Source organism: Oryctolagus cuniculus, chromosome 16, assembly GCF_964237555.1.
Source record: "Oryctolagus cuniculus chromosome 16, mOryCun1.1, whole genome shotgun sequence".
In the NCBI taxonomy this organism is placed as follows: Eukaryota; Metazoa; Chordata; class Mammalia; order Lagomorpha; family Leporidae; genus Oryctolagus; species Oryctolagus cuniculus.
The window spans coordinates 22,159,012-22,186,817 of NC_091447.1; the positions used below are offsets into that span (position 1 = coordinate 22,159,012).

The following is a 27,806-nucleotide window of genomic DNA, read 5'->3' on the forward strand; positions in this document are numbered from 1 at the left end:
GTTGGCGCTGCGCCGATCCAAAGCCAGGAGCCGGGTGCTTCCTCTCGGTCTCCCATGCAGGTGCAGGGACCCAAGCACTCGGACCATCCTCCACTGCCCTCCTGGGCCACAGCAGAGAGCTGGACTGGAAGAAGAGCAACCGGGACTAGTACCTGGCACCCCAACTGGGACTAGAACCCGGGGTGCTGGTGCTGCAGGCGGAAGATTAGCCAAGTGAGCCACGGCGCCAGCTCTATTGCTGAGTTTTGAGTGCTCTTTATATATTCCATATACAAGTCCTTTATTTGCCATCTAACGCACAAATATTTTCTCCCAGTCACTGGCTTATCTTTTTATTCTCTTTGCAAAGCAAATGTTTTAATTTTGTTGAAGTCTAATTTATCAAAAAATTTTCCCCTGTAAAGTGTGCTTTTAATATCATACCTAATAAGTCTCTCCCAAACTTAGGGGCATGCAGGTTCCCGCCCCTCCCCCACATCTTCTTCCAGGTGATTTAGGTCTCACATGGAGGTGAGGCCCATGATTTACCTGAGTTCAGTTTGTAAGTTGTGGGGAAAGTGTTGAGGTTCGTTTTTTTTTTTTCTTTTTACATATGAACATTATTTTATCAGCATTCTGTAGTTTTCAACATGTAGATTCTGACATACTTTGTTTTATTTATATCTAAGTGTTAATATTTTTATCTAAGTGTTAATATTTTTATCTAAGTTGTTAACGTGAAACTATTATGCATAGTACTTAAAATTTTTTGGTTTCTAATGGTTAGTTGCAAATATGTGAGAATAGAATTGATTTGTGCTTACTTGGATCTTAGAAGATTACTAAATTCACTTACTAGTTCAGGTAACTTTTTCCGTAGCTTTGTTTGGATTTTCTATCTTTGTTGTCTACCAAAGGAACTAATTCTATTTCTTCCATTGCAACCTGCATTCCATTGTTCCTATTTTATTTGTAAAGAGTTATTTTATTTATTTGAAAGGGGAGGGGGAAGAGAAAGAGAGAAAGAGAGAGAGAGAGAGAGAGAGAGAGAGAAACTTCCATCTGCTGGTTTACTACCCGAATGACCACATTAGCCAGAGAGGACGGGCCTGCCTGAAGCCTGGAGCCCTGAACCCCATCCGGGTTTTCCACATGGGTTCCAGGGCTCCAAGCACTTGGACTATCTTCTGCTTTCCCAAATGCTAGATCAGAAGCAGAGCAGCCAGCACTTGAACTGGAAGCTGGTGTGGCTTAACCTGCTGCGCAACGGTGCCAGCCCCTAGTCCTGTTTTCTGACATCCCTTGTGGTGGTGATAGGAGTAGAGAATGCTGTTCCTCAGCCTCTCACCACCCAGTAAGGCAGCGTGGGTGTGTGAAGATGCTCTTTATCAGGCGATGGGAGTTCCTTTTCATCCTGGTTGAGGATTTTTCTCCTGAACAGATGTTGGATTTTGCTGAAAGCTGTGTTCCATACCTCTGCAGATAAATGTGGGTTTTCTTCTTTAGTTGTTGTTGAATGTAGTGCACGACACTGATTGGGTTCTGAGTTTGAACTAGCCTTGCATTCCTGGGCTGAATGACACATTCCTTTGTATGTGTTTCTGGAGTTGAATTACTAACCTATTGTTGCAGATTTTCATTCTTGGTGCATGTTTCTTTTTTTTTTTAAGATTTATTTTATTTATTTGGAAGACAGTTACAGAGAGAGGTAGAGACAGAGAGAGAGAGGTCTTCCATCCGCTGGTTCACTCCCCAGATGGCCGCAATCGTTGGAGCTGTGCCGATCTGAAGCCAGGAGCCAGGAGCTTCCTCCAGGTCTCCCATGTGGGTGCAAGGGCTCAAGAACTTGGGCCATCTTCTACTGCTTTCCCAGGCCATAGCAGAGAGCTGGATTGGAAGTGAAGCAGCCTGGACTAGGACCAGTGCCCATATGGGATGCTGGCACTTCAGGCCAGGGCTTTAACCCACTGTGCCACAGCGCACAGTGCATGTTTTTGAGAGCTATTGACCTATAATTTTTTTTCTTGGAATGTCTTTGGTTTTAGAGCAATGCTGGCCTCATTGCTGAATTGAGAAATGCTCCTTCCTTTATTTTTCAGAGAAAAATTGAAAAAAAAAAAGTATCATTTCTTCTTTCTGTGTTGGAGAGAATTCACCAGGATTTTCTGTTCTTATAGTTTCTTTTGAGAGTGTTATAGTTTTATCTCCAATTTAGGCCTTTATCCACGTTAAGTTAATTCTCAAGCAGGGCGTATGATAAAGGCCCCATTGGTTTCTTTGTCATTGGGCTATCCGGTTTCTTCCAGCGCCGTTTGTTGTAAAGATTATCCTTTCCTCACTGAATAGCCCTGGCAGCCTTGTAAAGTATGGGTTGACCGTGTATTTGAGGGTTTATGTCCGGGCTCTGTTTTGTACCCCTGGTCTGTGTGTCTGTCTTTGTGTGAGCACAGGTTTTGAGTGAGGCCTACAAAATGTGGCTTTATTCAAGATGGTTTTGACTGAAATTCCCTATGAATTTTAGTAAAGGGTTTCATGTCTAGAAAAAAATGCCATTGGGGTTTTAATACAGTGATATTCGAAATGTGTATTGCTGTTTCCTTAGCAATATTGTCGCTAGCCCATAAGCACAGGGCTTCATCCCGCTGTGCCACAGTGCAGGCCTGCTGCATGTTTCTGAGAGCTATTGGCCTGTAATTTTCTTTTCTTGGAATGTCTTTGGTTTTAGCATTAGAGCAATGCTGGCCTCATTGCTGAATTGAGAAATGTTTCTTCCCCTATTTTCAGAGAAAAATTTAAAAAAAGTATTATTTCTCTAGATCTTCTTTCTTTCTTTCTTTCAGTAATATTTGTATTTTTCTAGTGAAACTGACTTCTTTGATTAACTTTCAAAAATATGTGTTTATTTAATTTGTTTGAAAGGAGGAGAGAGAGCAAGTGTGTGTGTGTGTGTGTGTGTGTGTGTGTGTGTGAGAGAGAGAGAGAGAGGGAGAGAGAGAGGGAGAGAGAATCTCCAATCTGCTGATTCATTCTCCAAACTCTCCATGATAACTAGGGCTGGACCAAGTCAAAACTAGGAGCCAGGAGCTGAAAACTGGTCTCCCCCAAGGGTGACAGGAACCCAACTACTTGAGCCATCACGTCTGTGTCCCAGAGTGCACGTTAGCTGGAACTGAAATCAGGAGTGGAGCCAGGCCTTGAACACGGACCCTTGGATACTTATGCAGTGCATCAGACGCCTGCCCTTCTTGATTACATTGGTTCCAAAGTCCTTTATTCTTTTTTAATATCGTCATACATGAAACTGTTAAAAATTTTCTTTTCAGATTGCTCATTATTAGTTTACAGAAATATAATTGAATTTTGCAGGTTAATTTTTTATTCGGAAATTTTACTGAACTTATTTGTCAACTCTAGTAAGTTTTTTTTTGGCTGGGTCTTTAGGAGTTTCCACCTATGAGATCCTGCTACCTACAAGTAGAGATAATTTAATTTTTTTTCCTTTCCAATCTGGCTGATTTCTATTTCTTTTCCTGGCCTGATGACTTCTTCTGCATCGTTTCATGTACCTCCTCATTCTACGAGTATACTGAACCACTCTTGTACTGTGGGCTAGAAAACTTGGTCTCATCTGCTGTTGAATATGATTGGATAGCATTTTGATGAGAATTTCTGCATTTATTTTCATAAGGGTCAGTTACTTTCTAAGGAGTGTAAAATGAGAAAAGTAGGGCTTTCCATTTCCACCTTCTATTCACTGTTCCCAGTTTCATTTTTTAGGGAGTTCCATGTTTCTGTCTTTTCCTTTTGATGGAGGAACTGTGTTGACATCTCGGGGTGTCGCTGAGCTGCCTGCTTGCTGTAACTGTGTTAACACCTCTGCTCAGTCCATCATCTTTAACCGACTGCTCTTCCCCTTGGTTACAGCTTGCATTTCCCTACCCCTTTCTGTAACTGCTATTGCTGGCCAGACCAGTGTCGGCTGTTAACCATCCCTGCTGCTGATACTGACGCTAGCTGTCGGCAGTGATTAACCGACGCTGCTTTTCCTGTGCACTGGGGGACAGGACGGACTCGTGTCCTCCCCAGGTTGCACCTTCTCAGCCTCTGCTCTGCCGACCCCTGAGTTCTCACTCAGTCGGTTCTCCCCCAACAAGGGCCGAGCTCACATGGCACGTGGCCATGCAGGTCTCCGGTGAGCTCCGTGCACAGGTAGGGCGAGTCGGGGCCTCAGGGCATTTCATGTTTTTTGCAAAAATATTTTTCCACAGCATCTTGTTGTCAGCGAGGCGAAATGGAAAAGCACAGCCTTGCTGATGTCAAACTTTCCACCATCCAGACGTGGGGGCGAGACGGCTTCCATGTTCATGACCTGCCCTGGGCTGACAGCGCGGCTGGTGAGCCCAGCGTCCAGCTCCCGGGGCATTCCAAGATAAAACCTGCTATCAAATTCTAGCACGCTGTGCAGATCCAGGAGAATTTAGAACATTGTCTATAGCTTTGACAATGGAGATTTTGGGCCAGGGTTGTTGGTGCGGTGGGTTAAGCCGCTGGCTGCGATGCCAGCATCCCCGTATGTGAGCACTGGTTTCAGTCATGGCTGCCCTGCTTCTAATCCAGCTCCCTACTAACGAACCTGGGAAGGCAGCAGAGGATGGCTCAAGTGCCTGGGCCCCTGCCACCCACTTGGGAGACTCAGCTGGAGTCCCAGGCTCCTGGCTTTGGCTTGGCCATTGTGGCAATGTGGGGAATAAGCCAGCAGAAGGCTGATCTCTCCGTCTCTCTCTCTCTCTCAGTCTGCCTTTCAAACAAATAACAAATGAACCTTTAAAAAGCCGTAGTAAAGATGGCCGGGCAATGAAGGCAGGTGGTGGTTTGGACGGCTGTGCAGGTCCTCTGGCTGCTGCTGCTGCTGCTGCAGGTTCAGAGCGGCCCACATCCCAAGACCACTTTCCATGTCCCCCATCAGTCTCCTTTCCCCCTCTTGCCATGAGGATTTTTGGAGAGATGTTGACCAGTCCTGCAAGAAATCCAGAGCTGTGACATTTGCAGATGTCATCTTGCCATCGGGGCTGGTGTCCTTGTCAGCTTGAGAAGCCAGGACACTTGCTAGCCAGTGCACTTTTTTTTTTTGTTTGTTTAAGATGTATTTATTTATTTATTTATTTGAACAGCAGAGAGACAGAAAGAGGGGGAGACAGAGGCCAACATCTGCAACAGCTGAGCTGGGCCAGGTCAAAGCTAGGAGCCCAGAGCTCCATCCAGATCTTCAACATGGAGGCAGTGCCCAAGTACACAGGCCATCTTCTGCTAATTTCCCAGGTGCATTAGCAGGGAGCTGCATCCGAAGTAGAATAGCTGGGACTCGAACCGGAGCTCCCATGGGAACACCAGCATCACAGGCAGCGGCTAACCCTCTATGCCACCTCCTGGGAGCCGGCAGCTCTGAGCTCTAAGGATGGGGCTGGGAGCGCTAGTAGCCCGGTATTTCCTGCGGGCAGGCACAGGTCTCCCGCTGGTCCTCCAAGGGGGCATTCTCTCCAGCATGGGCCTGCGGAGCTCTGAGCCCTGACCATGGTGGGGAATATTGCGCACCTGGAGCAGGAGGTGGGCTGAGATTGCCACCCCCTGGGTCCTTGCTATCAGGACAGACCCAGGAGCAGACTCACGGACAGAGTGGCAGGGGGTGGGGGATGGGCTCAGCCCCTCCCTGCTGGGAACACACAGTCCCCGGGGCTGGCTGGGGCTCTGTGTGCTGTCCTGGTGCTGAATATGCAGCCGGTTATGTCCCCTTCGCTGGCTCCTGCCTATGCAAACAGTCCCTTGGCAAGGGAGGGCCGAAGGTGCTCTGGGGCAGAGGGGAGGGAGGAGAGCCCAGGAGCACCAGGGCTGACCCAAGGACCCGCCGAGAACCCCGACCATGGACAGCCGGACGTGGAGTGCCTGTGTCCTCTGCCTGCTGGGCCTTCTACCAGTCGTGAGTAGTCAGCTCGGGCCCCCCTGACTCTCCCACTGGGCTCCAGATCTGGGATTCCCGGGGCATTCGGGTCCCGGCCGGGGCCTGATGGGGACCCTGCTGGCCTGTCCCAGGTGGAGCGCCTCCCCAGCAAGCAGGGCGCAGGCTCCCAGAAAACGTCCTTTCTGGTGCCCAGCTGTGCCCTCTGGGGGCCACGGGGACCCTGTCTGCCCCCAGAGGGTGCAAGATCAGCTCCTTCGCCCTGCCTACGTCTGCTCCTTCTCTGAGCTGTGTGTCCCTGTTGCTTCCTCCCAAAAGTTCTCCAGGCCTTCCCGGCTCTGTGGGACACACTGGAATCTGACAGTGACAGCGTGGGAGACCTGTCCTGGAGACCCAGTTGTCCCTGCTCTGACAACGGCACTGGGGCTGGGGGAACTCTTGGCCAGCACATTCTGCCCCATGGCCTGGGATGCTGGCGCGTGGGCAGAGGGCCCGCCCTGAATGGACTGCAAATCCCCAGCCTGTTTTCCAGGAGGTCGCTGCGAGTGACAGCAGCGACGGGAGGGGTCTCAGGGTACCTGGGGGGAAGCCGTGGCTGGGGGTGCTCCTCGCTCTTCCTGAGCCTCCCCTCCCCCTCCTGTCTCTTTGGTAAACAACGAGGTTATTGCACCTGAGCGGGATCTGACTTGTTGAGCTGGGCAGAGCGTGCAATGTAGGTAACGCCCCCTGCCGCCCGATCTGAGGGGAGGGGCCCCTCATGCTCGCCTCTGTGCACCCCGGGGAAGGGCCCCCAGGCCCAGTGAGGGTCACTGGGCAGCCGGGGCCAGGGCCAGGACTGGGACTAGATCATTGTCCCTGCCTAGTGGGGGCTCCACCCCCACACAGTTCCAGCAGCGGTCATGGAGGGTGAGACCAGGCTGTCCAGGGTGGTGGCGCTTCCTCTCAGGAGCGATGGGGATGAGTGAGGGGGTGGGGGTGACCCTCAAGCTCCAGGATGTGAGGGGATGAGCTGGGACCCCAGTATTTGAGGGGGTGACCTTGGGATCCAGTATAAGAGGGGGTGACCCAAGACCCCAGTATATGAGGGGTGACCCAGGACCCCAGAATATGAGGGGGTGATCCAGGACTCCAGTATAAGAGAGGGTGACCCAGGACCCCAGTACATGAGGGGGTGACCCAGTACCCCAGGAGAAGAGGGGCTGAGCTGGGCCCCCTGTAAGTGGGCAGACGAGGGGGCAGCGTGTCTGCTTGGTCTTGGCAAGGTCCATCTTCCCAGCCTCATCTTCAGTACCCCCCCATGACTACCTCACCTCCCCCTCCCACTGGCCCTGGGGTCACACTGGGCAGGAGGGGGCTTGTGGGCCGTCGGGGGAGGGGGGACAGCAGGGCTGTCGCTCTCTGCCCACTGCGGGGCTGAGTGAGACTAATGTGAGGAATGTCCCAGAAGGGATTGGCACCCCTCTTCCCTGCCCGCACGCGTGGGGAGACACAGGGGGCAGGAAAGGCCTTGTCCAGGGGCGGATCCCTGAATCCTGGGATCCCTGAGTGCGGGAGACGAAGCCGAGAGCTGAGTGTGGGCACCCTCGGCACGCGAGGTCCAGGGTCTTGGCAGCGGTGACATCTGCAGCCCGAGGCTCCCAGGGCAAGGCAGAGGCATCAGAGCTGAGCCCAGGCAGGATCTGGGGAATGGAGCCAGTAGCTGGGGACTGGAGAGACGCCCCTTATCGGGACAGGGCAAGGTCCCTGCGTCCCTCCCACGTGGTCACTGTCCGCTGTCCCCACTCTGGCAGTTAAAGCCCAGAGCCCTGTCTATCGTTTCCTTCCTCTCTTCCATAGGTCCACACTCCCAATGTCCATCAAACACTCAGAGAGTAGCGTGACTCAGGGCCGGCCGTGAGTCAGCTTTGCTGCTCTCCTGAGACCCTGTTAACCCTTCCCCCCAGGCGCTGGGCCAGGTGCACCCCGAGTGTGACTTCATCGCCCAGCTGAGAGAGGATGAGAGTGCCTGTCTGCAGGCAGCACGGGGGACACCCAACGCCACCCTGGGTATGGGCTTGGGGAGGAGGTGAGGAGGTGGTGGCTTCTCCGACCCCTCTGCTTCCTCCAGCCTCACCGCTCACACCATTAGAGTCACCTCGCCCTGGGCTGGGTCTCCCGCTCACGTCTCTTGGTCTAGGCTGCCCGTGGACCTGGGACGGGCTGCTGTGCTGGCCTGCAGCAGGCTCCGGTGAGTGGGTCACCCTCCCCTGCCCGGAGTTCTTCTCTCACTTCAGCTCAGCGCCAGGTGAGGGGCTCTGGGGCCCAGGCAGGGGGAGGTCCTAGGGGACATGTGGCTTGCTCTGGGGGCAGGCAGACCTGGGTTTGGATACCGGCTAACTCTCCTACTATGCGATCTTGGTCGAGGCAGCCACCTCCCACTGTGCACCTGCGACCTGTGAGTTGGGCAGGATGAGTGCTAACCACATGGTGGGTGGGATGCATGGGCACAGCTGGGTGACATTGCTGGGGCTGGCACTGAGCAGGGCTTCTCCAGGGGTTAGCAGAGGTCTGGCTGTGACGGCAGAGGGGCTAGGGCGTGCCTTGTTGCTTCCGTGTTTCTGGCTGCTCAGCACAGGGGAGGCTGGGAGGGTGCCCAGTGCCGGCTTCACCTGGCCTGGTGTTGGGGGCGGAGAGCCCCTCGGGGCACAGAGCCCAGATCACCATGCTCTGTCCCTCGAGGTGGTTCTCTGTCTCATGGATGGCGCCTTTGAGGCCACAGTGTGTCCCAGGCAGGCTGGACCCGGCCTTTGGCGGGCAGGTCACCCGATGGCCCATGGCTTTTCCAGCTCCCTGGGGCTTGGCCAGGTTGTAGTCATGCACACTGTTGCTTTCACCCCAGGGGCCGTGAAGCGGGACTGCACAGTCACCGGCTGGTCCGAGCCCTCCCCGCCTTACCCTGTGGCCTGCCCTGTACCTCTCGAGCTGCTGGCTGAGGAGGTAAGAGGCTCCTATGTCTCATAGGATGTCCGTGGGTGTTTGTGTGCATGGTGGACTGTGGAGCGGCGGCGACTGCCTCGGCAGCCATCAATTGGAACGGTCATTACAGCAGTTATCCAGCAGAGGGCAGTAGTGTCTCTAGAGTCTGTGTCTGAGCTAGTTCACTCAAGGGTGAAGGGGTGGGGGGAGCCCTGGCTCGGAGGGAGGGGCACCGGAGATAATGCTTCTCCTACCTCCTTGGCGAATCTCATCTCCAGGGCCGGGAGTTTAGGGGAAATCAAGGCTGAGGGCAGCCTAGGTACTTCCGTCCTTGGTCTGTGCAGCAGTGTGCGTGGCCATGGTGTGGGCAAGTGGTGGAAGTGATGTCACAGGCGCCCTCACTCCGGGCCAGCACGGCCCTCACTTTGCACGAAGCTGGGGCTTCTGCAAGCCTCCCGCCCCCATCATCCCACTTCTCTTCCCCCTAAGCCACGAAAGGTGAAGCAGGAGTGTGACCTTCCTCACATGAACAGATTGAGCCAGAGGGGGGCAGTGTGTGCCCGGCCCCGCCCTCATCCCTTGCCTGCGCACCCCATCTCTGGGAAGCATGCTGGCCTCTCATGGATCCAGACACTTGGGCCTGGGAAGCGTTTTCCCTGCTGGTGGCTGTCCCTGGCTGTCCCCTTCCTATAGGGACATTGTGTTCCCAAGCCAGTGAGCAAGCTGGATGTCAATAAACAGGCTGATTTCCTCTTGGTCTTTTGCCTCTCCCCAGTGATGAGTCCCCTGCCCCCAGCCAGCGGGAGAGCTAAGCAGCTCCTGTCCCTGTCCTCACCTCCCCTCCCCAGCAGGCCAGCGGAAGCCACGGTGCAGGCAGGGAGCTCCCACGGCACCCACAGACCGCTCTGCACAGGTGCGGGAGCCGGGAGGGTCCTGCTTGGCACCTGCTTGCTTGGCCAGCCTGCCTCTCCCCAGGGCCCAGCAGCTGAGCCTTTGCTCTGTCTCTGTTCTCCCCAGCACTCTTACTTCTCCACGGTGAAGACCATCTACACCGTGGGCCACGGCCTCTCCAGTGTCGCCCTGTCTGTGGCCATCACCATCCTGCTGGCTCTCAGGTTGGTCCCCTCCTCACCTGCTCGGCAGCTCCAAGTCTGAACGGTCAAGAGGTTCCCAGACCCAGGCATCCTGTTGGTTGGCAGCTTTTCCTTCTCTCCCGGACGGGCAGACCCATCCCTCCGCCCACGGGCTGCCTCCTGGCGTCTGCCACGCGGGGCTCAGGCCACGGCTGCCATGCCTCCTCGTTCTCCGTGTGCGTCTGCCGGAACGCCAAGCCCTTGGTTCCCAGGATCCCCCGCTCCTCCCCAGAGTCCTTCTGGGTGGCTCCAAGCCTCTGAGCATCACCTGCCCCAAGGCCCTGCCACCTTCAGAAGCAGAGCCGGCTGCTGGGCCTGTGCTGTTCCATGACTCACAGGCATGAGCCCTCCTACTTGGATGCCTTGGCCATGCCCTCCAGGAACCACGGGGATTCTGTCTGGCTCAGGGCAGGGCCTCTGAGCCCTTTGGGTGCCTCCAGGCCTGCTTTTTGTCTAAGCCGTGTGTCCCCTCCCTCTGGGAGCCCATGGGCAGTGCCTGCCTTCCTGCCTCAGTTTCCCCGGACTCCAAGCTCCCTGCAGCAGGCACTAGTCATTCCCTTTATTCCTGCACCGACTCTGAGCCCCGGGGTGGTGGTGGTGAGCCTGCCGGCAAGGCTAGCCGAAGCTTCAAGTTCAGCGCAACTTGATTAGCTTCATTCCGCTGCTTGCCCCCTAGCCCCCAGCCTAGCCCAGCCCAGCTCAGCTGCGCCCGGCCCGCTGGCCAGGCCCCGCCCACCTTGCCCCTGGCGCCTCACCGCCCCCCCACCCCCGCAGGAGGCTGCGCTGCCCCCGGAACTACATCCATGTCCAGCTGTTCATCACCTTCATCCTCAAGGCCGGGGCTGTGTTCCTGAAAGACGCCACGCTGTTCCCAGGGGACAGGACTGACCACTGCAGCTTCTCCACTGTACCGGCTCCGGCGGAGGGCGCGGGGGGGGCGGGGGAGGCTGCATGGGAGACCCGGGAGGCCTGCGGGAGCCGCGCCTCTGTGTCTCTGTGCCTCAAGGGCCCGCGGCCAGCCACAGGGCAGGAAAGCCCCCCACCCCGCCCCCGCTGTCCTGCCTTCCCAGACCACGGCGTCCAGGGCGCCATTTCCAAGTAGTGTCCAGCCAGACCACCTCTCCAGTCGCCCAGCCGTTCAGTTCATTTCCCACCGCCCGCGAGCACCTCCCTCCGTGGCTGAGTGTGTGTGTGCGCACCAGGGGCAGGGCGGAGCTGAGGCCTTCCATCTGGGCGGGCACAGGGAACCGGCCAGGTGGAGGAAGGGCAGGGAGGAAACCAGAGAGGGCTTCAGGGAGGAGGCGGCTCGGTGCTAAGCCATGATGGGGAGATGGGGAGAGGGTGACCCAACCGGCAGAGATGGGGGCCTGAGGAGTTAAGGGAAGTCCGGCAGAGCAGGGAGGGCAGCACTTGTGGCCTGAGCAGGTCCTCTGACGAGGGCCTGAGACAGGGGCTGGGGGCTTGTCCCAGGAGAGCCGTTTCCAGCTAGCACCTGCTGCATCCGGACCAGGGCTGTCTGGATCCCAAACCCGTGCTCTGAACCCTCATGTCAGTCACATCACCCGCTCAGGGCGGCCCAGGGAGGGTCGGGTCTGCGGGGGCTGCGACTGATGGGCCCAAGTCCCCGCCCCCAGGTTCTGTGCAAGGTCGCCGTGGCCGCCGCCCATTTCGCCACCATGACCAACTTCAGCTGGCTGTGGGCAGAAGCGGTCTATCTGAGCTGCCTCCTGGCCTCCCCCTCGCCCTGCTCCAGGAGGGCCTTCTGGTGGTTGGTTCTGGCTGGCTGGGGTGAGCGCGCAGGCCTGGTGGGCTTCTGGGGGCAGGGGGAGGGCTGGGGAGGCCCGGGATGCTGGAACAAAGCTCCCTTCATCTCCCTGGAGGAGGCCCTGAGATCCAGAGAGGGGAGGGGTGGGGGCCCCTGCTGTGGGCTCAGTTAGTGCCCTGTGGGGCGGGCAGTGGGGGCGGGAGCTGGGGGACCTCAGAGCGGGGGCTGCAGGGCCCTCACTGGGGTCTTCCCTGCGCCCCCACAGGGCTGCCGCTGCTGTGCACTGGCACGTGGGTGGGCTGCAAGGTGGCCTTTGAAGACATCGCGTGAGTCTCAGCGGCCGCCTTGTCGCACTCATGCCGGGGCCCGTAGGCTGCAGCAAGGGACAGGCAGCTGCGTGGGGAAGGGCAAAGAGCAAAGGCGGCCAGCCTGTGGCCAGCACGGCCCGGGAGGCATGAGCTGAGTTGGGGCTGGAGTCTCAGGGCTGCAGGGCTCAGGGGAGGCAGGGGCAGGGGGCACTCTCGGGGGACTTCCTGGAGGAAGGGGCCCTTCAGCGAGGAGGCTGACAGCAGTCTATCCCTCCCAATGGAGGGGAAGGGTGAGCCCAGTCTGGATGGGGAGAGAAGACCGTGGGGAGGGGTGGACTGGGAGCTGTGAATGCCGGAGAAAGGAGTGGAGTCCGTGGGAGTGGGGGCCTAGGCAGAGAGAGGGCAGCACGTGGGCTGTGGCAGAAGCCGGGATGGGACGGCACCCCCACACCACCACCACCATGCCCCTGTCCATCAGCCCTCACCCCTCCTCCCTGCAGGTGCTGGGACCTCGACGACAGCTCCCCCTACTGGTGGATCATCAAGGGGCCCATCGTCCTCTCTGTTGGGGTCAGTCCCTGGGGCCAGTGTCGCTTTATTCTGCCAGCAGGAAACACGACTCCAGACAGGGAGTTGGAAATGGAGGCCCCTCTGGGTCTCGACAAGGCCAGGGGTGGCGTCCTCGGGCGCTCAGGCCCCGTAGCCAGGGTGCTGGTGGCCCAGCCTCCGCCTTGCAGGGAGAAGCGGCTGGGTGGGCAGGCGAGGAGACAGAGCGCCTGCCTTGGCTTCAGTTTAGCAGCTGCATGCAGTGAGACACCTGCTTCGTGCCAGGCAAGGCCCTGGGTGGTGGCTGGAGGCAGGAGGCCAGGCCTGGCCCTCCCACTGGTACTTCCGGGTCTGAAGAGGGAGGGGTCCTAAGCCCTCCCCCACCCCCCGGGTCCATGTGTAGAACCTCTGGTCCCAGGTGAGGCGCTCTGGAGGGTCTGTGTGTCCACACACTGCACATCCTTGCGGCCCAGGGACCCAGAGCTCCTGCCTTCAGCCCCCTCCCCTTGGCCTTGCCCTCCACCGTTCTGCTCCTGTTTCCAGGTGAACTTTGGGCTTTTTCTCAATATCATCCGCATCCTGCTGAGGAAACTGGAGCCAGCTCAGGGCAGCCTCCAAAACGGGTCTCAGTATTGGTACTGTGTGTGTGCATGTGCGCGTGTGGGCATGCATGTATGTGTGCATGTGTGCCTGTGTGCATGCGTGTGTGTGTTGGGGGCCCTCGGGGAGGGGATTCAGTGTAGCTCTGTGTCATCAGTGGGCACTCGTGACCCTGGCCACCTGCTGCTCCTCGTGTTCCCAGGGAGACCACAACAGAAGCCGGGGTGCTGGGTCTGTTCCTGCGGGACCTGGGGAAGGAGAGGCTTCCTAGCTGGGCACGGCTGTGCCGGAGGAAGTGGCCTTTGAGTTGGCTTTGGGAAGATGGGCGAAAAAGGGGATGCGAGCAGTTGGCAGAGGGTGCAGCAGGACCCAGGGCCCCGAAGGAAGCCCAGGGTGGGTGTGGGGAGTGGACGGGGGCAGGGCACACACTGCGGGGAGGGGGGGTCTCCACCCCAGTCTCAGGGCCTGGGCCTGGTCTTTCCTGTAGGCGTCTCTCCAAGTCAACCCTCCTCCTCATCCCGCTCTTTGGCATTCACTACATCCTCTTCAACTTCCTGCCCGACCATGCCGGCCTGGGCGTCCGTCTGCCCCTGGAGCTGGGCCTGGGCTCCTTCCAGGTGAGGGGCCCTGGGCGGGAGGCAGGGGCTGCTGCCTGCCGGCCTTGGGGACTGCAAGGCAGGGTAGGGGCAATTGGTCGTCCACCTGTCCGTCCATCTTCCACCCTTCCCTCCTGCTTCCACTGAGCACCTGGTGCGGGCCTGGCCACGTGCTCATTCACGGGGAGGGAGAAACGGGGCGGAGAGTAGAGCCCCTGCAGGCTGCCTGTGACAGTCACCTGGGACGTAGTCAGTGATGGCTGCATCCAAATCGCCTTGGCACAGACACCTGGCCCAAGCCCCAGCCTGGGGTGGGTGGGACGCAGGCGTAGAGGACAGGGTGCCTGAGGCCTGGGCCATGTTGTGATGGAGCCCTTCCCCTCCTCCTCCCCCTGGCCCGCAGGGCTTCGTGGTCGCCATCCTCTACTGCTTCCTCAACCAGGAGGTGCGTGGTGCTCCTGCCCGCCCCTTACTCATCAGGCTCCGCCCCCTTTCCTGCCCAGGCCCTGCGAATCCCATCTCAGCCCCCCCCTGACTCCTGTGATCCTCTGTGGGAATCTGTACTGAGCTCCTGGATCAGACAGAACCTGAATGCTCCCTGCAACATCTTGTATCCACTTCTCTGAGTTGGGTCAAACTGTGCACTCACCAGCAGGTGGAGGAAGGTCTCATAGGGGTCAGGAGAGGGGTCGGGGTAGGGAGTCTAAAGGGATGATCCGATTCTGTGTTCCTAAAATTGAACAAAACGGATCGGGGGGCACAGCAGCTGGGGCGGAGACAGAGGAGCCAGGAAGGCCAGAGGGGCACGCGGGAAGCCGGGAGGCAGGGTCAGTGCTGGTGGGATCCTGGGCAGGATCACTGGCTCCCCCTGGTGGCCGTGCGTTTCCGAGTGCTCGGCGTTAACCCAGCCCCTCGGAGTCCTGGGCAGCCTTTGGGGGCGCTCCGTGCAGATGCAGTACTAGGGGCCCCCCTGCCGAGGCTAGCCGGGGGGGGGGGGCTCCAGCAAAGGCGTCTCCACAATTAGGGAGGGAAGCAGTGTTGGAGACCACATGGCTGCCTGCCTTGTGATGGGGAGCTCGCTACCCGCACAGCTCCCTGCATGGTGGGGCGGCTGTGGGAGGGCCACCGGCATCCCTGCTTTGTCTCCAGCACGGGCAGGACATGCAAAGACGCAGCAGCCCTCCTCAGCCGCCCTGGGTTCCCTCGGCTGCAGCCCTCGGCCGTGGCCCAGCTTCCCAGCGAGCACAGCTGAGCTGGAGCCCAGAGCAGGGGTAGCCAGGGTCGCTGAGAGCGAGCAGAGGTGTTGTTTGGACAGGAGCTCCAGACGGCATCCCTAGGACTCTCCCTGAGCTCAGAGAGGGCTAAAGGGGGTGGTGAGCAATGCGTCCAGGAAGCAGGAAGTGGGTCCTCCAGGGCCTCCTGGGACTTCCCTACCCCCTGTTTCCCCTGTACCTTCAGTCTCATTGGCACTGAGTCGCGAAGTGGCAGTGGGACCCCCCCTAACTTCCTCTGCCCTGTCCCCGGAGGTGAGGACCGAGATTTCGCGGAAGTGGCATGGCCAAGACCCTGAGCTTCTGCCAGCCCGGAGGACTCATGCCAGGTGGCCCACGGCTTCCCGCTGTGGGGCGAAGGCGCTGACGTCTCTGTGCTGAGCGAAACACAAGATGCGACGGGCGTCCACACCTGAACTCAGGCAGTGACAGTGGGGCCCCCGTGGGAGCCCTTGAGGCTCGCCTCCAGCCCACGCTGCCACCCGGCCCTGGACAGGGCCAGCCCTGCCTCCCTGGAGCCCGCTCACTTCTTCAGCTCCTCTTCCTAGGGGATGGGGTCCAGAGGACCCAATAAACTTGTCGCTGGGCGGTCGACAGGTCTGAGCGAGTGCGTGCGTCTCCCTGGGCGGCAGAGCTGTGGCTTCCCTTGCTCACGCATGCCAGGCCATCCTCATCCCTGCGTCTGTGCACCGCGCTCTGGTCCCCAGGCTGCTCCCCTTCCGCTCCTTGTGCCGGCAAACCAGCCAGCATGTCAGATGAAAACACTGCCTCTCCACGCGCCTTGCGCAGTTGGGGGCTCCGTGCCTCTGAGCTGACACAGCCGCCCTCCACTGTCCGGCCTGTGTCTCATCCTGTGTCTGTGCCGCCCGCGTTGCTGTGCGTGTTCACTGTGCACAGCGCCACCTGGTGTCATAGCTCACAGCCCGCCGGTCCTACGCTGCCCCCGCCCCCTAGGGACTTACCAGGTGGGCGGCCTTTCTCCCTGGCGGCTCCCGCCCCCTCTGCACCTGTCTGGGCGCGCCCCCACCAGCGCACTCCTGGTGCCGACTCTCGGTTGATCCTCTCCTCAGTGTCAATGTCAATGTCATTCTCATTGCCTGGCCGTGAATCGGTGTGAGCAGCTCTCCTGTGTCTGGTGGCCTTTGGGGCTTGTTCTGGAAGTTTCTCTAGGTTGGAGACTCCCCAGCTCTAGGACTTTCTCCTATGTCCTCCCCACGGCACCCTCCTGTGCCCTGGCCTGCTGCCCAAGTGACGGTCCCCATGATGCACCACAGCCACACCCCCACCCCCTGCCACTCTTGTCCCTGGCAGGAGCCAGGACAGAGGCACCAGGCTGCTTGCTGACTGAGGGGCTTGGCCAGAGACCAGGCAGGGAGGGAGCCCACGCGGGGCAGAATGAAATCTCTCTCCTTGGTCCACTACAGCAGACCTGTTCCGTGGAGTTCCACTGCACACCCCCGCCTCCAGGAAGCCTTCCCTGTTGTTAGCCCCATTGCCCTGAGACTCCAGCCCTCCTCCTCCTCCTCCAGCCTCGGGCTGATCGCCCGGTGCATTTGCCATGTGCTGGCCCCGGATGCTTTCCCCTAGCTCTGTGGTTCCCAGAGCAGAGTCTCTCTCTTCTGTATCCAGGCTCTAGCGTCCGTTCAGCCAGGAGCAGAAGAGCCCAGAGTCCCACCTGTGAGCCAGGGCACAGGTGTGTGCCTGGAAGAGGGGGCCGGTGGGTCCCCTGCCCCTGACAGTCATGAGGGCCCTGGTGACACTCAAGGCCACACAGTGCCTGTGACGCACGGCCTGAAGGTCCAGGCTCCGTCATAAGCAGCATTCACGCTGAGCAATAGGGAAGCGACTGAGAAAGCCAATAGGGGTGGGCGTTGTGGTGCAGCAGGTTAAGTCTGCATCCCGGACCGAAGTGGCCAGATTTGAGTCCTGGCCACTCCGTGCTTCTGACCCAGTGTGCCACTAATGCACCTGGGAGGCCTTGCATGGTGGCCCAATACTTGGTTTCCTGCCACCCGGCTGGAGTTCCTTTCTCCTGGCTTCAGGCTGGCCCAGCCTGGCTGCCTCGGGCATTTGGGAAGTGAATCAACAGCGACGATCTCTCTCTCTCTCTCTCTCTCTCTCTCTCTCTCTCAGATAAATAAATCTTTAAAAAGAGAGCCATCCTCTCGTTACCCATAGACTCAGAACTTTGCGCTTCCTGAAGGAGTCCTTTCTCCGCATTTTGGAAGCATCTTGAGGCCACACTGTATGTATAAGTTTGCACCTTGCTTTTATGCTCAAGAACAACACACATGCCCCACACGTGACCTACGAGCACATGGAAACACGCAGGGTCATGAGTTAGTTGGTGCCACTCCAAAGCGCATGACACACTCACACCCCTGCTGTGAACGGAGTGGAGAAAGCAGTGACAAGAAGAGGGTGTGGACACACCGGAGCCCTCATACATGCTGCTGGCAAGGCCAGGGGGTCAGCTGCCTTGGCCAAAACCCCCATAGAGCCTCAAATCACCCACTGTTGAGTTACCCAGCAAACCCACCGTGGTTGTGTACACACAACCCTGCTCCACACAAAACCTTGTCAGAAAATCCTCATTCATGGGAGTGTCAAAACGCAGGCCAGCGCGCGTGTCCGCCAGCGGGTGAATGGATGAACAAAACGAGGCAGACGTGTATGATGGGGTGCTCAACCCGAACATTGTGCCCATACGCGTACGTCACAATCCCATTTACTGGAAATGTGCAGACGTGTGATCCGTGGAGACAGCAGGTGGGGCAGAGGTCGCCAGGGCTGGGACAGGTACTGCGGATGGCCACAGAGTTTCTTTATACGGTGATGAAGGTGTCTGACGTCAGTGGTGACGACTGCAAGCTCTGGGACTCGATGAAATTCTCCCATTGCAAAGCGTGAATTTTACAGTGTGAGTTCTAACTCTACTTGAAAGTAGAATTTGGACGCTGGCACGGTGGCATGGTGGGTTAAGCTGCCCACGCGGCAAACACTGTGTGATGGTTTTCCTGCATCGTGACTGTCGTCGAAATATGTTTGCCTCTCTGAGTGTTCACCTGCATCATCAGTGTGCTAATAGTGGTGGTCGCACAGTGGTGTGTGTTCATGTCAATGCTCCAGGCTAATATATGCAGTTCGTGGTTAGTGTTTGTTGACTTTGCTGGTGGTTGGTGTTTGTTGACTTTGCTGGTGGTTGGTGTTTGTGGTTAGTTAGCAGCCGTTATGTTAGCTGCTACTTCATGGTGTTGGCAGTGGAAGAGGCGGCTGCCCTGTGGGCTGTCCAGCCCTCTCCTATGTTTTCACTCTGGGTCCCTGCTTACCTCTCGGTCCCCTTCCCATTTTAACTGGAGCTGCGAGTCCCTGCCTCTTCTGTGGTCTCTTCCACGAGGGACCTGAGGACTGGGGGCTGCAGGGTGGGTCTTCTCTCAGGGCCATGCTGTCAGTTCTGCAGCAGGAGGGATTGGTCAGTAGGGGACATCTGAGGGACTTTGAGGAGCCATGCTGGACAGGCAGGTGGTGACAGGGGTCAAGAAGTGCAATATTCCCTGTGGCCACCAGGTGGCAGAGTAACAGCGGCCAAAGACCCTGGCCGGGCTGAATGTGCCCTGGGTGAGGCTCTGACGCTGGTGGTAGACGCTGGGCTCTGTGAGCCTAAGGGGCTGGCGGAGGAAGGGGTTGCAGAGATGGGGGCGGGAGGGTCCAGGAGCAGAGAGAGGAGGGGGCCTCCCCGTCTGGAGGACTCAGAAGCAGAGAAGAAGCGAGCGAGCCAGAAAGCCGGGAAGCAGTGCCCACCAGAGCCTCTGTGCGATGCTGACCAGGAGTGTGTGTCTCTGGGAAAGCAGAGTTCCCGTCGTCCACTCCAGCGTCCTGCTTCCAGATGACCCTGTCGGGTCCTGGGAGGAGACCTCCCTAAAGGGAAGGAAGGGCTTGGGCTCCTGTCTGGGGGGACGAGGGAGGGAAGGGAGGTGAAAGCGAGGGTCCTCAGGTGTGTTGGAAAGACCCTCAGGGGACCTGGATGTGTGCAAGCTCAGGTGTGTGGGGTTGATTTTCTGGGATGTGCGAGGTCAGAGGACAGGGTGTGGGGAGGGCAGAGCAGTCAGGGAAGGCTTCCTGGATGAGGGGATGTAGACCTAGAACCCTCGGTGCCAGGCTGCACGGTGGTCACTTCCGCCATCTGCTGGCGGAAGCAAAGGAGGCGGCTGGTCTCAGCTTGGGGATCAAGGCTTGGGGGACGGTGGCCTCAGAGCCATGGACTCTCATGCCCATTGGCGTCAGGCACTCCATTCAACCACTCGTCACTAGGTACTGAAGCGAGGGGCACCCTGCGGGAGTCCGAACGTTCAGCTAGGAAGAGCTCCGCGAGGCTTTGTCGCCAGGGCCTGGGTCCAGGTGGGGAGGGGAGGTCAAGGTTCTGCTTCAGCTCAGCGGATGATGCCGCATGTTTCTGGGAGCCGTGGTTCCAGTGGAGTTTGGCTGCCCACACTCATGCAGACCAGGCAACCCCAAAGCCGCATGTGAAGGGTTAATGGGTTAGCGGCTGATGGATGAAGGGTGGAGGCCTGATCTGATTATGGCCTGTGCAAGGTAGTTGTCCGGAGACACAGGGCTGGCGGTGGAAGCGGGGCCTGCGCCCTGGGCTCTCCGCTTCCTGCCTTGTGCCCAGACCGCCCCCACCCCCACCTCACGGGCTCCACCACTGCTGGTCTCCCGCAGACCCCAGGCTCGCGGGCCGCAGGACCTTGGACTGGGAACCTCCCAGCGGGGAGCTGAGATGCGCTTCCGTGAGTGGCTTCTCCCGGGGAATTTTAGCTCGGGTGACACAGCTGAATACCACAGCCGCCGTGTCCGTGGGCGCGCTCCTGGAAGACAGGGCCCTCCGTGCGGTGGGCCGGCGCTGCCTAAGTAGAATGAAAGGTGGCGGGCCATTGGGTTTCAGCTCCCCGTGCCTGAGTGCAGAGCTGTGGCCTTGATATGCCCGCAGCCCTCCTGGGGCTCTGGCTTCACCCCCGGCCTCCTGGGTGTCCGGTGTGCAGACAGCTGGGCCCTTGGAAGTTCCAGGTATAGTCTGCCTCTGCAGCCAGCACGTGGGCTCTGAGCACTGGGCTGGGCGAGCACGACAGGGCTCAGCTGAACCCAGCAGAGCCAAGGCTGGCAGCTCAGGCTCAGGCAGAGCCATCTCCCACCCCAGAAACCACCCCACTCCTCCACTGTTGGTCCCAGACCCAGCTGCTCAGACTGGGAATGCTGGGAACCCAACGCCAGAAAGCCACGTGGCTGTCTTGAGGAGCCAGTCCTTTGCCGCTGCACTGGCCAAAAGCTCCGTTCCACCTGGCACCAGCTTTCTCTTGTGGCTCCTAAGTGTCCCAGAGGCCCCGGCACTATGCACGTCCTTGGCCGTGACCCTGCCCGCTGGCCAGAGGGAGGGCTGGGCCAGCAAGTCTGACCTCCTCCCCAGGGAGGGGCTTCAGAGAGTGGGAAGACCCTGAAACACATGAAGGGCAGCTAGAATCTGCCTGCTGCTTGCACGTGACAGGTGTGCAACACGGGGAGGCAACTGCGTCATTCAAACTACTGCAGGATCATGGTGGCAGGTGCACGACAGCAAGATCGAGTGTCGACTGTCTACAGTCTACAAAGAAAATAAACAAGGCTTCCCGCAGGAAGTGACAGGCTGAGATCAGACCGTGAGCGTGAACTGGCCAGGTAAAGAGGTGCATAGACAAACCCAGGGGAGTAATAGCACATGCAAAGGCCCAGAGGTAGCAGGGAGGAACTCGTGAGCTGGGAAAAGGGGAGGGAGTCCCGAGGCACGGTGGGGGCAGCACACAGGTGGTGCAGGACCAGAGAGTCACGCTGAGGTTTTGTGCCCAGAGCTACTCACTGGGCGAGTGGGATGCACCCAGGCGAGGTTTCCCAGTCCTCCCTCTGGCTGGCATGTGAAGACTGGGTTTTGGGCTTCCCCCACTGGAAGCAAGGGACCAAAGGCGGAACTTGATGGTGGTAGGAAGGGTAGGGCGGGGTTCTGAAGATGTTTAACTTCGAGCCAGAGTGATGTGTGAGGAGGGAAAGGGACACAGATCCAGCAGAAGCAGAGAGGGGCTCATTTCAGGGCGCGGTCCAGTGGGGATGCTGGGGGTGACATGCAGTGGGGTTTCCAGGCTCCTCAGCTGTGGGGCCCCTGTGTTGTGGGAATCCTGGCGGGGGTGGGCCCAGGGACACGGACGAGGCCACTCAGGGATGAGAGAGGGATGAGGGGAGAAGGGCGGTCAGACCTGAGCCTGCAGGGGCTCTGAGACGCCCCAGCCCCCGTGGGGAGCAGGAGCCTGGATGCTGCGGAGGAGCAGCCGGAGAGGGGGGAGAGAGCAGGTGCGACGTGGAGTCCAGTGGCCTGAGCGTGGCCGGCTGCCTTCCAGCCCAGCCAGACCCGTGCGCCGCAGGCCGGCAGCTCAGCCCCCAGCAGGAGCAGGCTTGACAAAGGTGTCAAGACCAGAGGGTGCTGAGCAAGGGGGCAGGACCCGGCCCTGAGGGAGGCTCATGTTGGGGGGAGGGGACCCCTGGGCAGCAGGAATGGACCAGGGGCTGGGGTGGCAGCTGGCGAGGGGCAGCGCAGGCTGTGGGAGCCCCTGGGAAATGGGCACAGTCATGGGGCGGGCACTGAGAGGGAGTGAGAAGGAGGCCCCCCGGAGCGGGCCTGGGGCTGGGCTGCAAGCTGTGGCTCTCAGCAGTGGCCAAGGCTCCTGTTACAGTGTGTGTGTGTGTGGGTGGGGGGGTGACTGCTGGGGGAGCTGGAGGAGGTCCCCGGAGAGAAGGGGGTGGGGTGCCAGGCTGCTGGGCGCTGGATCATGGCACAGGCATTGCGGTCACCATAGGAGGTGCGAGCAGGAAGCTGGGATCCCAGGGTGCAGCTCGGCAGGGGGCAGTGACCCAGCCGGGGGTTGGGGGGAGGCCAGGGCTGGAGAGGACCACAGTTCCAGAGCTGGCCTCCTGCCTGGTGGACCCTCCTGTGGCCTGCGGAGGCCTCGTCCTCTGACCTTAGGGGCTGCCAGAGGCCCAGGCCCAGGAACCCTTAGGCACAGGCGCTGCCTCCAGGACAGAGCCAGGCTCTGTGTGTGCCAGTCCGCCCTCTCTCTCCCGAGCGGACCGCGCTCCTGTGTCTCCTGCCCACTCTGTCCCTGCATCTTTCTCTGGCTGAGCCCCCACCTCTGCCTCAGGAAGCGGCCGCTGTCCCAACAGCTGTGCTGTGAGGGGTCCTGTGACCTTCTGTTCCCTGGGGGACGGCAGGCAGGTCCTGGTGACCAGTGCACAGACCTCCTGGGGCTCTGCTTCCCTGCAGGGGTCCCCAGACCTCCTCCGTCCTGCAGCCCTGCTCACACTCCCTTGGTTACTGCCACGCACCTTGTCTGGGGGCCACATCAGTGAACCCACCAAGCCAGAGTACAATAGTGCGGGAAGCACAGCCCTGAGCAGACCGCTTGTTCTCGGTGTGTGGAGACAGAGGGAGGGACGCGTGTTGGCAGTGTGGCAGCTGGGCCCAGACGGTGGGGTGGCGCTTTGACCCCAGCTGGGCACGCGTGCATGGGGCCACTCCACCATCTCACTGCCCTGTACCTGCTGCGTCACTGCCCGTGCGATCAGTGAGCAGAATTCGCAGACGTGGAGTCTGCGGGTACCGAGATGCAACCCTATGGTCTCATTGCGTGCTTACTGCTGCTCCTGCCCTTGTCTCATTCACCGTGGTCTCCTCAGTGCCTGAACAGAGCCATGGCAGACGGCCAACAAATACTTGTCCGCTGGGCGACGTGCCTCTTACACACACACATGCACACACGTATGCACACGCATGCCCAAAGGTGCAGCCTGTGCACACACACACATGCACACAGAACACTTAGGGGTTCTCAATGCAGAAGGAAGGGGCATCTCTTCTGCTGCTTCTTCCTTGGGAGCCACAGGTGATGGTCAAAGAAGGTTCTGGAAGGAGAGCAGGGGCAGTGGGTGTCCTTGTCCTGCAGCTTCCCTAGCCCTGTCCTCTCTCCCACTGCGGTCAGACCTGTCACCTGCTGAGGGAGGCAGGTGGTAGCTGCTGTTGATGGGGTCAATGGGGGCGCGCAGGGGCCACGTGAGCGAGCCTAGCTGAGGGCCGGGCCCCCTGCCGAGAGCACGGTCCGCGTGTGTCCCCGAGCGTGCAGGCACATGTGCGAGCACACGCCCGCGCTGTGCTCTGGCGAGGCCTGCTGGCTCCCAAGCAGCTGGAGCGCTCGCTGTACTGACAGGGCCTGTAATCACGGGAAATTACCGGGCCCAGAACTAAAATTAAGGCTGCCGCGGCGGCTGCTGCTGCCACGAGACCTGCTTACAGAGCCAGCCGCCCGGAAGAGGCCCGGGGAGGAGGCTCTGCCCGGAGCACGGGACCGGGAGCCGGGCAGGGAGGCCGTGGAGGGGGCAGAACCCACCCTCTCTCTGCCCAGCACTTGTGCAGACTTCCACACTGCATCTTCTTTCATCCTCATAACAGCCCTGAAGGGCAGCGGCGGGGTGGGGGGCCTTCTCGGGCCAGTGAGAGGCCCGGTTCCTCGGAGGTTTAGAACCTGAGGAGCTGGGGTGGAACGCAGGCCGTCCGCCAGCAGGGTTAGCCGGACGGTGTGGGCAGTGGGCCCTGTGGCGCTGAGTGGGAGGGGTCCTGCGGAGCTTTGACTGTCTCTCTGTATAAGATGTTCATCTGGCCAGCGCCGCGGCTCACTAGGCTAAGCCTCTACCTGCGGCGCCGGCACCCCGAGTTCTAGTCCCGGTCGGGGCACCGGATTCTGTCCTGGTTGCCCCTCTTCCAGGCCAGCTCTCTGCTGTGGCCCGGGAAGGCAGTGGAGGATGGCCCAAGTGCTTGGGCCCTGCACCCGCATGGGAGACCAGGAGAAGCACCTGGCTCCTGGCTTCGGATCAGTGTGGTGCGCCGGCTGCAGCGCACCAGCCACAGCGGCCTTTGGGGGATGAACCAACTGAAAAGGAAGACCTTTCTCTCTGTCTCTCTCTCTCACTGTCCACTCTGTCAAAAAAAAAAAAAAGATGTTCATCTATCTATATCCATCAATCACCTGTCATCGCTACCTTTATCCAATCTCTGTGTATGTTCGAGAGGTAGAGAGAACCACCACACGCTGGTTTACTCCTCAAATGCCCACAAAGGGCCGGTGGTTAGGGGCCAAAGCCTGGAAGTCCATCCAGGTCTTCCACGTGGGAAGCAGGCACCCAACGAGTTGGAGCACCCTTGCTGCCCCCAGGAAGCTGGAGTCGGGAGCTGGAGCCGCCAATCAAACCCAGGGGCTGTGAACCTGGATGCAGAGGGCCCGAGCGGCACCTTTGACCCTCGGCCAAGGGCCTGCTCCCGATTCTCCAGTTCTGGGGTCGTATCTGGGGTAAGTTGCTCCAGAAAGAAGCTTCTGAGTCTGTAGTTAGCCACCAGCAGCCTGTCTGTTACATGGCCTTAGCACAAGTGTGTGGGGACCTACACACCCCTACTCACCACCATATTCCCCGGCACAGCCCCTGATCTGGGTGCTAGCCTCTCGTGGGTTCACAGGGGACCAGGGCAGGGGAGAGCAGCATTGAGCTTCACTTGGGCCTAGGCCCCCTGCTGCCATCCTGAGAACCAGTTTCTTCCTCCTTGGCATCAGTGAGCAGGTTGTCAGCCCACAAAGGCTGCATGAGATGTGCAGGGGCTCCGGCCTGGGGCATGGGTGGGGCTTAAAACCAGCCCACACATCCATGGTGCTCCCAGCTCCACCAGCTCCCAGAGAACCCAGCTCACGGGCATGGGCGCTGTGGAAGGAGAGGGCTCGACCCAGGCTCACTGTCTTATTCCTCGGTACCCAGCCTGCTGTGAGCACCTGGAGCTGGGCACTAAAGATGATAGCGAGGGATGCGTATTTGGCACCCAGGTGGGGTTGCCACTTGGGACGCCAGCAGCCCATATCGCAATGCCCGAGTTCCTGTCCCAGGTTCGCTCCAGCTTCCTGCTAACGCATACCCTGGGAGGCAGCAGGTGAGGGCCCGAGTAGCTGGGTCTCTGCTCACCCATGTGGGAGGCCTGGCTGGAGTTTCCAGATCCAAGCATTTGGGGACCGAATTGGTGGATGGGATCTGAATGTTTAAAGTGCTAACGAGGCCCAGGGCTCTCCTAGTAAACGCACACACACACATCTTACAGAATCCTGTGAAGACCGTCATTGTCCCCATTGTGAGGAACCTGAGACAGAAAGAGCTTTGCTGACTTGGACGTGGCTGCATGGCTGGGTGTGTGTGTGTGTGTGTGTGTGTGCGTGGGCTGGGACAGGCACCCGGGCAGTCTGGCAGCATGGCTTCGTGCTCACCCCCCTGCAATTCCTAGGTCCTTCCCAGGCCACACCCATAGGCTGCCTGGCCAGTGGCCCCCTGGTGTCTGCCCAAATATGTTCAGGGCAGTGTTCCCCTCTAGGCACCCCGAGGGTAGCTCTGTGGGCAGAGGCCAGTCCTTGGGAGGGGGCCCTGGCCAGGAGAGAGGGGAGTGGGAAACTGATGTTTGAACAGCAGTGCTGGGCAGCCTTCTCACCATCTGCACTAAGCACAGAAGGCCCCTGCCCCCACTCCCCAAGTCCAGATCTGGGCACGTGGTGACAGTGACAGCGACAACAGGCTCCTGGATCGGGGTGGCATGGGGCGGGGGGAAGTGACGGGCTCTGTGCCCAGCACTTCCCTGCACCAACTTCTAAGCACAATCTGTCCATTCCACGGAGGGAGAAACTGAGGCTGCCTGAACTCTACCTGCCTGCTCCTCGAGCAGCCCTTATTCCCAGCACCACTGAGGCTGAGCATCTCCCGGGTCACCCTCTCCACCTGTCTGCAGCCCTGCCTCTGAGCCCCGGGTACCCCGGAAGGCAGCGACAGGGTGCGGGGGCCTCCTCCTCCTCTTTCCTACACCCTGAGTGGTAGCTCCTGCCAAGGGATGCTTGTGAGTCTAATTGGAAGCAGCTTCCTGCTCCTGTGACCTGGGGGTGTGGGCAGCGGCCACCCGGAGGGGAGGGAGCTGGGGCTGCTCCAGCGGCCTGTTGAGCAATCCGCGGGCCTGCGCGGGGCTCAGCCCCAGCAGTCTGCTCTCCCCTTTCTCTTGCCTCGCTCAGTGCTTAGCTGGCTGCCGCAGGCCGTGCCCCTGGTGGGGTGGATGTGGATTTGCCACGGGAGACCCACCCTCCTTCCCCAAGCTGCTTAGGGCCCCACTCCCCCAACCCCTGCCTTCCCTGCCCCTTCCTCTCCATCTTTCCCTCCCTCCCTCCCTCCCTCTCTCCCTCCCTCCCTCCCTCCCTCCCTCCCTCCGAAGCCCCAGCCCAGGGCGCAGCCTTCAAAGTGCCCAGGTCCCCTTGGCTCTGGTCTCTTCCTTCTCAGAGGGGTCGGGTCCCAGAGTGGGCCCTGAGTTTGGCCTCCATTGGACCTGGGTTCAAGCCAGGGTTGGAGCCACAGAAAAATACGGCGGCCCCTCAACTCCCAGACCCCCTTGCACCTCCCTTCCCGAGTAAACAATGACCGACTGTAGCTCAAAATAAACCCGACTGCTTGAAGACCCTCCACAGTCTGTTCCATCCCAAGCAGCGGGCAGGAGGCCTCGCGGCGGCCTGGCCCACACCAGGAGGGCCCATGGCTGCTGCCTGCCTGGCCTTGGTGCCTCGCTTCTTTCCTCCACTCACTTGATGCCAGCCTTGCCGGCCTCCTGGCTGTTCCTGCCACAGGGCCTTAGCATCAGTCATTTCCCAAGATACCATCTGTCTCACTTTGGCCACGTGGCTCTCCTGCAGCCTGCTGCTGCCTCTGGCATATCCAATGCCTCTTCATCTCCTAAGAATTTCTCCACACCACCTTCTGCTACAACGCTGTGCAACTGCCATGTTCACCTCTCTCCACCAGAGTGTAGGCTCCACAGTGTGGGTCTGTGCTGAGTGTGTCCAGCAGTGCCCGTGGGCATTCCGGAACGCTGTGGATGCCCCGACCACACGCACTGGGCAATCGTTCCCCAGCTGTGAAGGGACATTAGGTTTTGGGTCGAATATATTGGTTGTGATGAGGGTTCATTAATTAGTGCCATGTCTGAGATGTTGTAAATGCTCAATTAGTCATGACCACTTGGAAGAAATGACAGTCTGATAATATTAAGAGAAGAAAATGTTTGTGGAAATAAAAGTGAATTAAGATAGCTATAAAGAGTCTGGCATTGTTCTATGAATATATATAAAAAAAAAGAGTCTGGCTTTGTGATACAGAGGGTTAAGTTGCTGCCTGCAACGCCAGCATCCCATATGGGTGCCAGTTTGAATCCTGGCTGCTCCATTTCCAACCCAGCTCCCTGTCTGGGAAAGCAGTGGAAGATGAGTTGGCCCAAGTGCTTGGGCCTCTGCACCCAAGTAGAAGGAAGAAGCTCCAAGCTCCTGACTTCAGCCTGACCAAGTCTCAGCCATTGCAGCCATTTTGTGAACCAGTGGACGGAAGATCTCTCTGTCTCTCTGTCTGTCTCTCTCTCTCTCCAACTCTGCCTTTCAAATAAATAAAATACACCTTAAAAATAGATATAAAGAGGTGGAACATTCTTATTTCTCCCGTGATTTCTCTGATGCTTCTACAGCAAATTCTTGGAAACCAACAGCACCCAAAGGAATCCGTTTTTATGCTTCTG

The 27,806-nt window shown here is 58.9% G+C and overlaps 1 protein-coding gene across 1 annotated transcript; it reads left to right on the plus strand.

The window, feature by feature from the left end:
• Positions 1-5,771: 5,771 nt before the first annotated feature.
• On the plus strand, positions 5,772-15,698 carry GHRHR (growth hormone releasing hormone receptor). Its single transcript, XM_008261609.4, has 13 exons — positions 5,772-5,953; positions 7,876-7,978; positions 8,109-8,216; positions 8,811-8,908; positions 9,905-10,002; positions 10,795-10,927; positions 11,655-11,808; positions 12,051-12,111; positions 12,594-12,663; positions 13,183-13,274; positions 13,727-13,856; positions 14,239-14,280; positions 15,362-15,698. Exons 1-13 carry the CDS (start codon positions 5,897-5,899, stop codon positions 15,485-15,487), a joined length of 1,272 nt encoding a protein of 423 aa, XP_008259831.2. The 5' UTR covers positions 5,772-5,896; the 3' UTR covers positions 15,488-15,698.
• Positions 15,699-27,806: the final 12,108 nt, after the last annotated feature.